The 12,549-nt window shown below is 41.8% G+C and overlaps 1 protein-coding gene across 1 annotated transcript; it reads right to left on the bottom strand.

The window, feature by feature from the left end:
- Positions 1-1,568: 1,568 nt before the first annotated feature.
- rpl22 (ribosomal protein L22) lies at positions 1,569-12,537 on the bottom strand. The gene is made up of 4 exons (XM_048561242.2): positions 12,406-12,537; positions 10,445-10,546; positions 5,100-5,221; positions 1,569-1,777 (listed from the first exon to the last, which is right to left on the bottom strand). Exons 1-4 carry the CDS (start codon positions 12,415-12,417, stop codon positions 1,633-1,635), a joined length of 381 nt encoding a protein of 126 aa, XP_048417199.1. The 5' UTR covers positions 12,418-12,537; the 3' UTR covers positions 1,569-1,632.
- Positions 12,538-12,549: the final 12 nt, after the last annotated feature.

The following is a 12,549-nucleotide window of genomic DNA, read 5'->3' as shown; positions in this document are numbered from 1 at the left end:
TTTAATGTGTTTTTTTTCAATGTATACTTTGCTTTAAAGAACAGATTACCAAATTTTCCTAAACGATAACTGTTCAGTACTCTGAAGCAAGCTACTTGTGAAAGAATTGGCAGGACAACTCAAAATACATTTGGGTTGAGTCAACGTACAATATGTTGAGTGTTAATATACAACAGGGATCTACACTCCTCTTCTCCATACTGTTACTTTTAGTCCCCATCCAATTTTTCATGAAGTCACTCAGCATTAGACACAGGAAAAAGGCACAGATATGGGAATCAAACCAAGGATGCATATTCAAACACAGAAAATGGGAGTAGGCCACTTGGCCCTTTGAACCTGCTCACCTATTCATCATGATCATGGCTGATCATCCAGTTCAGTACCCTATTCCCACTTCCACCCCATAACCTTTAAATTCCTTTAGTCCTTAAAACTATTCAACCCCTCTATCTGAAATGCAAATTGCTCCATGATGCTTCATGATGCCAGTTAGGGAGTGCACAGGAGGACTGCTTGGAGGAAACAAATATCCAAGTGTTCAGTTAGTGTCAGCTGAGGAAACACAACATGACTCCAAGACCAATCAATTAATGAAAACAATAAGTAAACTACCTAGGGTATACTGTACAAAATATAGCCTAACATAGCTTTTCTTTTGCCCTAAAGAGATTTTAATGCACCATTGTTTTAAGTTTTGATGAAAGGTCTTTGTCTTGAAAGATTGATGTATTGCTCTCTAAAATGCTGCCTGACCTGCTGAGCTTTTCCAGCATTTTCACTGCAGCATTTCACTTCTTTCAATGATTTATTAAGAGGCCCAATTTAATTTTCAGTCTGTACCAAGATACATTGTCAACTGAGACAAAAGTAGTAGCAACTTATTTCAACTCCTGGACTGTGACATGACAGAAGTCAGGGGACTTCTTCCCATTGGAGACCAGTAACACCTGCAAGTGGACATCAGGTTCAGGCACAAATTGTTAAATAGCCTGATAAAACTCAACCTACAGTGCAAGAATAATCACACTTCAGTACAATTAATAGTCAAACCTTCCAAGGATTCACAGGACTGTAATTTGTAACAAAGACACTGAAGCATCAGGAGCAAACACTTGGTCAACTGCAAATTTTATAGAGCATCGAAGGAAAAATGGCAGGGTTTAAGAAGAGTTTTCTATGCTTAAGGATGGCTGCAGCGATGGGCATCAATGGGAGGGAAGGAAACTAAGATGCACAAAATACTGGATTGATGGAACACAAAGATGCTGGAGTGTTTCAGAACTGGAGGATGATACAGATAGCTCAAGGCCAAAAAAAAGGGAGATGTAGACACAAGAATGAATATTAAAAATTTTAATAATTTGAACAGAATGAAGTGCCAGTAGATCAAGAGACCAGAACTCAACTGACACCAGTGGAGCTCCATGAGTCAAAATTTACAAAAGCAATGGGGAAAATCATAATGACAGAAGCATAAAACATTTACAAGAATGTATTCATATTAATACTCCCAAATTAAACCTAGTATTGTACAATCCTGAGTGAATAAAAACAGGACACAGCTGTGTTTTTCTTTTTTGTCAATTTTATTGAAGATAATTTGTACAAAAGTTCAGACCAGCCTTATGGTTAGTCTTCATCCTCCTCCTCCTCTTCATCCTGATTGATCTGGAAATACCGGAGCTCATAGCTCTCCTTGCTATTTGCAACCACGCGAAGCCAGTCACGCAGGTTATTTTTCTTGAGGTACTTCTTGGTGAGGTATTTCAAGTACCTGCAAAGAAGAAAAAAGGACTCAATTCAACAGGTTACACCAAAGTCAATAAAAAAGTTAAGACTTCCTGACATTGTTCTACTCCTATTCCTTAGCTCCCTGACCTCAGAACAAGTCTCCCTTGGCCTAAAGCCTTCCAAAATTCGAACTATGCTTCCTTTTCAATCTTTCCAATGTTCATTTGTCCCACATTGATTCTCAGCCCTTCACACTATTTGAAATCTAACACCAGGCAAACAGCAAGCTTAAAGGGGTCAAGCAGTCTCCAGATTGCAAACAGGTTCCATTCTTGAATCCAAGTCAGAACACAATGCACAGCAATATAAAATTGCCATAAGTACAGGAAACTTTCATTACTCAGATCTTTAAAATTACACCTTTATGGGATTGTGCTCGCAAGTACAGTGTTCTTAAATCAAGACATTTGTAATTCCAGGACTCCTGTATCACCATAGGCATCACATAACAGCTGTTATATTAGCCATTAAGATTTGCCTAGCCTTTGTCCATATGGGCCCAGATATCCGTGATGAGGGGTACAGATCAACATCTTTTCCGACTGGAGGACTGTGTCCAGCAGCATGCCACAAGAGCCAGTGCTTGTGTCTACTGCTTTTTGTCATTTACACAAATGATTTGGATGCAAATACAGGATGTATGATTAGTAAGTTTGCAGGTGATTCCAAAATTTGTCGCGTATTGGACACCGAAGGTGGTTATCTCGGAGTACAAAGGAACCATGATCAGATTGGCCAAGGAGCGGCAGATGGAGTTTCACCTAGAGAACTGAGGTGCTTAATTTTGGTAGGGCAAATCAAGGCAGGACTTGTACACTTAATGTTAACGTCCTGGGGAGTATTCCTGGACAAAGAGACCTCAGAGTGCAGGTTCATAGTTCCTTGAAAGTGGAGTTAGATAGACAAGGGAGTGAAGGTGGCGTTTGGTGTGCTTGCCTTTATTGGTCAGTGTGATGAATAAAAGGAGTCAGAGGTCCAAGTTGCAGCTGTACAGGAATACTGCATTCAATTCTGGTCTCCCTGCTACAAGAAAATGTTGGTAAACTTGAAAGAGCTCAGAAAAGGTTTACAATGGTGTTGATAGGGTTGGAAAAAAAACCGAGAAGTTGAATTGGCTGGGGGTCCCTGGAGTGTCAGGGACTGAGTGGTGACCTCAGACATTCATAAAACAGGGATATGGATAGGGTGAACTGACAAAGCCCTTTCCCCAGGGCAGGGGAGCCCAAAACCAGAGGGCACAGGTTTAAGGTGAGAAGGGAAAGATTTAAAAGGGACATAAGGGACAACTTTTTCACACTAGGGGTGGTGTATGAATGGCATGAACTGCTAGAGGAAGTGGAGATGGTTGGTATAATTACAACATTTAAAATGCATCTGGATGGGTATACGAAAAGAAAGGGTTTAGGGGAATATGAGCCAAACAGGACTAAGGTAAGGTTTTAGCAAGGATTTGCAGCTCCAGTTGTGGGTGAGGTTATTGACTTACTGGCCGAACTAGTTTGTTTTCTTTCAGAAATTTCATCACCATGCTAGGTAACATCAGTGAGGCCTCCAATGAAGTGGTGATGTTGTACTCCGCTTGGAATTTATACTCTCCAGTCTGACATGATGAGTAATGTCATTTCCAGTTTTGCTCTGTATGGGTTTATAAATGGAGTTCAATTCTATGTTTGTTGATGGCTTTATAGGTTGAGAACTATGCCTCTGGGAAGTCCTGTGCTTCAATGCTCGGCTTGGGTTACCACAGTTAAAAATTGTCCAAGTGTACTGTTATTAACGAAAGGTCATCGTGTCATTTTGCTGCTAGCCGATGTTAGCATATCCTGATGGCTAGTTTGCTTCCTGTCTGGCCGATGTATCATTCGTGGCAGTCATTGCATGGTATTTTGTAGTTTACCTACACAGAACAAAACCAGAAGTAACACTACTCACCATAAAGGACCAGACAGTGTAAATTCCAAGCAGAGTGCAACAACATCGCTTCATTGGAAGCCTCAGGTGACGATGTTACCTAGCATGGAGATGAAACGTCTGAACGAAAATAAGGCAGCTCGGCAAGGAAGTCAACAACCTCAGGGCTAGATTAATTTAGGATACCTAGGTGGCATGGACAAGTTGGTCCAAAAGGTCTGTTTCTCAAAATCAGCAGGCACCCATAAAAATCATTCAGCAACTGGCATGCACTGCAAAGTACTTCCAGCACAGTATTCAACCCAAAAAAGGTGTGTGTTGGTATTTCAGTTGTACAAAGATTGCCACTTCACACTTTCAGCATGTTTTTCCATTCTTTTGTCATTCGTGTGTTTATCTATATTCCTCTTAAATACATACATTCAAGAGATTCAGCTTCAACTGCTCCTTGTTTCACGTGTCTTGGGAAGTTTATCTAGAATTCCCTACTGAATTTAACATACTTATGGTCCTTGGTTCTAACAGCAGCCATAGGCACAAATATCTTTTATTTTTTTCCCCATTATCTTGAAGACCATCAGAAAATCCTTCAGTGTTCTCTCTTCCAGACAGAAAGAGCGCCAGCTGATCCACATTTGTCAATCAGCACAACGTTTTAGTTCAGATATAAATCTAGTAAATACTCTATTGTAGTACCTTTTACAATAGCGCACTGAAGCCAGTGAGTGAAAACAACAGACAGGGCTGTCTCTCAACTATTGCACAATGAACCTTGTAGAAAAATGCAGTCCAGCCTTGAGCATCGTACTCTACATGGACTCAAACTAGGCTCTATACAAGTTTAAGAAACATCTTTACTTTTCATTTCTATCCCTGTAGAGATAAACATCCATGTTTTATGCTCTTTATGGTGCATTAACTTTTATCACTACCATAGCCATTTGTGCATCTGCATGACCAGATCCTCCCATTCCTCTACCCATCTTAGGTACTAGTTTTCCCAACATGTATGTGGCCACTTCTTTCTTCAACACGCACGCGACCCCCCAACACAGTTACAGTTCATTTACCAATTACACACCATCCTATATTCACCAATGCCTCTCCACCACACCCCCCCAACACACACCCAATATCAATTATACTTCCTAATTTGGGATTATACACATTTTGAAATTGTGCCTTCAGTTGTAGAGTTCAAGTTCATGCAAACTTTGAATAGTAGTGGTCTAGCACTTCTCCCTGTGAAACAGCACCGGCCACCTTTTGGCACACAAGTAACCAACCTTACCCTGCTCAGTGTCCACAGACATAAAGACCGAACATATTAAGATGTCTACAAAGAAACTTATTCCTGTAATACATTCACCTCATACTTTCCTTGCCTGACTCACCTCTTGGAAAATGGAACCTCAGAGGTAACAGTGATCTTACTCTTGTTTCTCTCAATGGTTACCACATTGCCCAGGTTTCCAGCTTTACCATTCACTTTGATACGTTCCTGCAGGAACTGCTCCTGTAAGAAGAATAATTAATAAGTGCTTCATTTGTTTTTGATAATATACACGTAGTTGGGCCAGTAACGTACCATTTTGTATTAACATTACCACCAAATCAGGAAGCGCACAGCCTGGTTTATAAGTGGACACTAATGGAGCGAGGGAAAATAACTGCTAGATTCTTGCTCTCAATTGCTACCCAAAGAATCTTAATAGAAAACAGGCAACTTGGAAGTCAAGCAAAACCTGAATGGGATTGGCCCTGATTAATCAGGCAAGGGTGGCTAATAGCTGGCTAACATTCTACGCGTGTGAACTGGAGAAAATACTAGAACTTGTACGATCACAGAGTCTTCAAGATAAATGAAATGAAGGTCAGAGTTGTGATTAAAAATTTACTATTTTATTGTGTCAAATTTAGAACTGCGAAATATGCTGAGACAATGTTAGAAAATTCAGTGTAAATACCCAACTCAACAGATCTGGAAGAGATACTGACACTGTGCCTAACCATGTTGTGATATCGAGTACTGGCACACTATTACTGCCACACACCATGGACAAAGATTCAAGTCTGTGTTACATCCAGACAGTCTAGGTCACATTAAGCAGAGCTGTCACTCAAAATTTGATGGAATGGGAGGAATACTTGTTTCTTTCTGTGAAATGGCTTTATCTTAAAGGCACTGTATAAACATAAAGAGCTGCGTCCCCTTGGATCATGAAACAGCTAGATTCCAAAACTGGGTTCCAAATCTTGCAACGCAAGTGAAATACAGATGGCAACACCCAAGTCAATAGCCCGTGTGAGAGTGGTGAATGAAGAACATTAAAGACCAGCAGCAAGCCTGCCTTGCTTTGGAAGACTGCAGCTGACCTCCAGCATAAACTTCACTTTCCAGTGTGACTGCTTAGAGTATCACAAGAAATTCTAGCACCTTGAACTGTCTTGACCTGCATGTGGTTTGCTGCAGTTAAACTACTATTCAGTTAAGCTTCTTAAAAGCTGCAATGCGTTTGGCAGACTAGGTGCCGGAACAGAAGCAGCAATCCTGAGCAGCAGTCATCCACACGGGCCATGGGTATTGTATTAGCGGGTTACTTTTCATTCAGAAAAACAATTTCATCTTGAAAGTAAAATTTTCAAAACATTCAATTTGGCTTCCTGAGCAGCACTGTCCAGTGAAATGTTAGGCAGCCAAATGTATACTGTACCAGTGATAATGGGAACTGCAGATGCTGGAGAATCCAAAGCGTGGAGCTGGATGAACACAGCAGGCCAAGCAGCATCTCAGGAGCACAAAAGCTGATGTTTCGTGGGGTGGGGAGACAGAACTGGAATAAATAGGGAGAGGGGGGAGGCCTATCTTCTATCTACCTATCCTTCTTTTCTCTCCATCTTTGGTCTGCCTCCCCGTCTCTCCCTATTTATTTCAAAACCCTCTCCCCATCCCCCTCTCTGATGAAGGGTCTAGGCCCAAAACGTCAGCTTTTGTGCTCCTGAGATGTTGCTTGGCCTGCCGTGTTCATCCAGCTCTACACTTTGTTATCTTGTATACTGTACCACTCAAGTTTGATTAGACTGGAACTTGGAGGTTGCTTCTGCTGTACATTCAACTCTCTCATCATAGCACCCAATTAGATTTTCAGCAATCCTTTCGCTTTAATTCAGCTGGTTTACAAATTCTGAATACTGCCACTTGTTTCTCAAACCCTCAGCACCTGCTGGTCACAATAATGGTTTACCTACAAGCCCAGAGGTGATATCTCATTAGCCACAAACCATTAGGAAGATAAATCCTGATCTTCTGAACCACAGAAGAGATGATCACAATTAATCAAACTGGTTTAGATAGTGAGCAGAAAACATCCACCTCAAGTACATTCCCTTACACTATTCTTCCTCATCTTAAACAAAAATTCGTGAAGTTCAAACCCTGATGTCAGAAACAGGATTCAACTATCATGAAATGTCACAGGAAGGGAACTCCAAATGACCCGTTTTATTTTCACCAAATCAACGTCAAGCACAATATTCTATAACAGAGTTTGTGAAGCCAAAAAAAAAAATCACTCAGCAACTATTATTTCCAAACATTTCTCTCAAGCAACACCAGCAGTGAATAGACACACTCCGAAGTAGTACTGAGCAGCAAAGTCTGAAAATTCCATTGGTGGTCCTCTTTCAAATGAGCAGTGATTCAACCAATATGGAAGAGAAAAGGTGAATCAGGATTTATCTTCCTAAAATCAAGTACCACGTGGGACAGGGCACAGTCCATTAAAAAGTCACTGAACAGCCCAAGCTAACAGGGGTCGATTGGATATCCCTGTTTCAGTTCACACAAGGGAGGGGGGAAGAACATCACGCTTGACTCGATCAAGGTGATCTCAAAGTTGGCCAAAACGCATTCACTCTGGACATTACTAATGCTACTAGTGCAGATCTAAGATATGTATAGCTCAGCATGCAAAAAGCTAATGTGCATACACAACTATAAAAGGAATCTAAAGGATCACATCAAGCTGCAACAGATCATCTTTGTGCTATGCTGACAAAAACCACCCTAAAAGCCACATTTAGGCTGCAGATGAATACTACTTTATTACCAAAAACAGGCAACAAACAATGCCCATCTCAACCACCCTGCCGACTTCCAGGACTGACAGCCAACTTTGTCACAACTCACTCTTTGAAACTCTCCAAACTAGTTTCCATGAAAGCAGCAATTTAGATTTTAGAAAAAGGAAATTAAAAAACCATTCAACAACTGCAATGCATTATTCTCTGCAGCTTTGGACTCTAACCATCAAACCTCCCAATATCTATCCAGCCTGCACTCAACTCCACTCATGCCAACAAAGTCACCAACATCTCTTTCTAGCTCACGATCATCATGGGAACTTCCAAGATTTGTCTGTAGCCCTGCTCATCTATATATGGCCTCTTGGTGACTTTGAAAGTGACAGGGCCAGTCTCCATACGTGCACTGCTAATATAAAGATCCATTTCAAAAGTTCTACTGACTCAGTATTGCAAATCATATCCAAAATCTAATCTTGGATAACCTACAACTTTCCCCAAATAACCTCTGGGAAGACTAAAGCCATTGTCTACAGTCCTAACGCAAATACTGCAATCATACCGCCGACACCACCCCTGATCAGGCTTTTCCTTGTCAAAACAAGCTGTTTACAATTTTGACATCTCATTCTTCAAGTTATGCATTCAATCCAATTCTCTCAGTCACAAGGCAATACTGTCCATATCCACAGCTTTGTCAGTCATACAGATCTACGTTAAACATTGTACCCTCATGTCCCTCCAGAGCCGATGAATCAAATGCTTGTGTAGCAAACTTCCGATCTTCCAAAACTAGTCAGAATTGATCATAGACAATTCATTGACCCACACCCTCACTAATCCAGTGCCTTAAAATTTACTGTCTCATTTTCCTGTTTAATCACTTCACACAATCACCCTACAAACCTCTCCCTTTCATTTTTATTAAATTTGTGGCATCTAGGCATCACAGATTGGACAGCATTTATTGCCCACCCCCAGTAGTCCTAAAGGCGGCATTGGTGAGCTGCCTTCTTGAACTGCTGCCATTTCTGAACTGGCCCGTTTCTGAAGAAGGATCTAGGCCCGAAACATCAGCTTTCCTGCTCCTCAGATGCTACTTGGTCTGCTGTGTTCATCCAGCTCCACACCTTGTTAGCTCGCAATCTATCCTCTGTGGGTTGACCCACAATGCCATTAGTGTGGGAATTCCAGGATTTTGACCCAATGACACTGAAGGATCGGCAATAGATGGCTTGGCCAGAGGGGTGGGTGAGTGTACATCTTACAGAGATAGTTCACACTGTTGCTACTGAGCATTGGTGGTGGATCTGCATGGGTTTCACACTCTCCCGGACTCTCCATTTCACAAATGGCTGGACCAAGCTTATGCTCAAACCCCAAACACCCCCTTGGGCTTAATGGTTCCCGTGTAACACACCTGGATGTCTCCATAAGAGTAACCAAAGTTATTGTTCTTAAGGAGCATAACACAACAGGTAACAGATATGTCAACGTACTGAATACATTACTAGACTAGAAATCCAGAGGCCTGCACCAATGATCCAAACATGGATTCAAACTCCATCATGGCAGATGGGAAATTTAAAATCAGCTGTGGAAAAAACCTGCAGTAAAGGTTAGTATCATGAATGGTCACCACAATACAAACAGATTGTTGTAAAAAAAAATCCATCTACTACACTACTTCAGGGAAAAGAATTCTGCCATGCTTACCTGGTCTGCTTCTGCATGTACTAAAGCAATATGCTTTATCCTTAAATACCCCCTGACATGGTCTAGTAAGCCACTCACTTCACAATAAAAACACCATTTGTAAGATTAGAATCAATGTTTTGACCGCAGTGCACAACTTTGTGAAGGCTTCTTAGACACCAACTCCTAAAACTCCACACATTTTCAGGAATACTGCAACACATTCAATAGTCCCAAACAAGCCACATGACATCACGACTGTGATCTTAAAAACATTAATGCTCCTTCATCAGCCACAGTATCATAATCCTGAAACTCCTACCCAACAGCAGTGAGTGCATCTTCATACTTACTACCAGGGGTTCCAGAAGGATGTTTTCCATCTTTTTCAATCTATCTTCTAAAAGCAATTACAGTCAGACAATAGATGCTGCTAGCAAAGCCCACATCCCTTGAATAGATATACAACTATCACAGCATGGAGAACAATTCTGATTCTACAACGCCCAGGATCTGTTCATCTACATATCCTAAAAACAGGCAAGAGTGAAGAAAAACAGGTGCCTCTTTTCATTTGGAAGGTGGGACCAGAGTCAAACTGGCACAGGAACATGTGGACAATTGGAATGCACATTGTTGAATGGTCCCTATATAGTGACAAAGGCACATGAATTAAAACAGTTATTTCAACGCTCAGATACTTTCCAACCATTCACAGGAGCCTAAGCAGAAAGCAGTATCATACAGATTGTGTGTTGTGGGAGTCACACTACACCACAGCATTAGCATATAACCACAACTACAGCCAAAGCACACCAAAGGATGCCCCATGTCTAGTACACCTTCTGTACCTATTGTGGCCAGGACTATTGCCAACTCAGTCTGTTGTGTACAAAGGTGCGTTACGCTCCAGTCAGTTTTAATTTATTGAAAAGACTGAGAAAATTCCAGATAAACTTACAAAATTGGAAGCATCCATGATGCCATCTTCCACTGGATGTGTGCAGTCCAAGGTGAACTTCAGCACTTGCTTCTTCTTCTTGCCCCTAGTCAGAAGCTTCTTCTGAAAAGCAAAAAGTGAGGGCAATTGGTTATGGATGGGTAGCGCACAGGACAGGAAGAAAAAGGGGAAAAAAAAAGAGAAGAAAACCATTCGTCAGACGCACAAGGCTAACTATTTTACTGAAGACAGAGATAGATGGGTTCTTGATTATCATGGGGATCCTGGTTTCTACAGCACTGCAATCCTAATCACAGAAATAACTGATGATACAACCAGTTTCCAACACATCACAACTGCAATTACAATCAAGTTGTCAAATTATTTCTGGACCACAGGGCAAGGAGGGAAACTTGTGTGCTTATCAATGATGATGACGACAATTGCAATTTTCTACACAGATACTTGCCAGTGGGGCTATGCTGCACACATGCATCCCACAGAACAAGAGACATGATTTTAAAAAGAGCAATTGAACTATAACACTAAAAGAATGAGAGGCTTATAACGAGATTGCATTGCACCCGATGACAGCAAATTTAACTAGAATGCTTGAATCTACAGATTGAAGATATATCACACTGTGCAGATTACCTCAGTAATTTATGAAACACATGCAGAAGCACCAAATTATATATCCCTGTACTTATACCACTGTCAGAAAACTATTGGCTTAGGTCACACTCCAGAAATATAAGATCTACTTTTAACGGTTCTGTACCACAGTAAGCCAATAAACTGAAGCTATACACATCATATAATTAAACAAATTTAGTTTTAAGACCAGGCCATGATTTCTCCTCTAACCAATGCGACCAAAACAGATTAACTGCTGCAACTTGTGGAACATTGGGAGCAAACATCTGCATTCAGGGAATCACAGTGAACTTACTGTCAATATTTTACACATACAGGATCCACTTCCATTGGCACAGGACAAGAGGAATAACATCAAAAAAATTAACCAAACAATCCAGAGGGGTTAGGGAGGACATCCACAAACATTAGCACAGTAACGTTAAATTAGATTGACAGCCTTTCAGTAGTAAAGCATATGAAGAAGGATAAGTCACGTAGCCTGCTTCAGGGCTATAATGACGATAAAGTCAATGAGAAGGATTGGAGTTACGGCAGCCATGATTTCAGTAAATGGCAGGACAGGTTCTAAAATTGTCTAGTCGAGGCGCATCAACAGTTGGACAGGAGCAGGCAAGACTTCAGGACGTCATGACTTCATGAAAGACTTCACAGTCGGCCCGAATGCAGTTTTTCGAGGGGAAGAGGAGGAAAGCGAAGTATTAAAGTAATTAGGGTAGAATACCAAAACCAATAGAGAATAATACTGCAATCACGTTCAAAATGAGCCCCAAATGGCTGAATGTTACAGTCACGATTGAGAGCATTTAGGCGAACGTTTGAGAAACTGCAGTTCAATTAGAAATGCGACGTTCTGAAGCCGAAAGCCAGCGGCGGGGTTGAAATTGTCATTAAGCTATTTTAACAAGGAAACCTATTCTATGGCTTGTTGATTTTTAAAAGAACAAGTTTTAAACTTTGCCAAACACGTGCAGGACAAGCAAGTGGGGAGGTTCGGGCAGCCTTTCCACTCGGAGTGGGGTGGGCGGGCTATGGTGAGCAATGGCGATGCCTAAGGAGTAACTTTCAAAAGCAGTAAATTGCGGAGGCCCGGAGACGCAGAACTCGAATCTGGTCCCCACTCCCACCCAGAGACCGCGGCCCTGAACCCAGGCCTGCTCCGGCCGGTCTCCCGCATACACCCCGTCAGCGATGAAAGCACAAGAGCCGACCATTCCTCACACATCTCCATGAAAGGACCAGGACCCCGCAACTTCGAGAACAGGTACAGAACACGCAGCCCCTCTCCAGGGAAGGGCAAGTATGAGCAGCGCGACTGGACTCACCGCAGGAGCCATATCTGCACAAGATGGCGGAGCGAAAGAGAGAGAAAGATCGTGCCGCGCCTGCGCAACACATCACCGCCCATCATCGTGGAATGACCAATCACAGCGCAGAGCAGGACGCATGCATATTACCAGACGACCAAA

Source organism: Stegostoma tigrinum, chromosome 28, assembly GCF_030684315.1.
Source record: "Stegostoma tigrinum isolate sSteTig4 chromosome 28, sSteTig4.hap1, whole genome shotgun sequence".
Lineage (NCBI taxonomy): Eukaryota > Metazoa > Chordata > Chondrichthyes > Orectolobiformes > Stegostomatidae > Stegostoma > Stegostoma tigrinum.
Note: the sequence above shows the minus strand (reverse complement) of the source record. Positions and strands in the feature narration are given on the sequence as shown.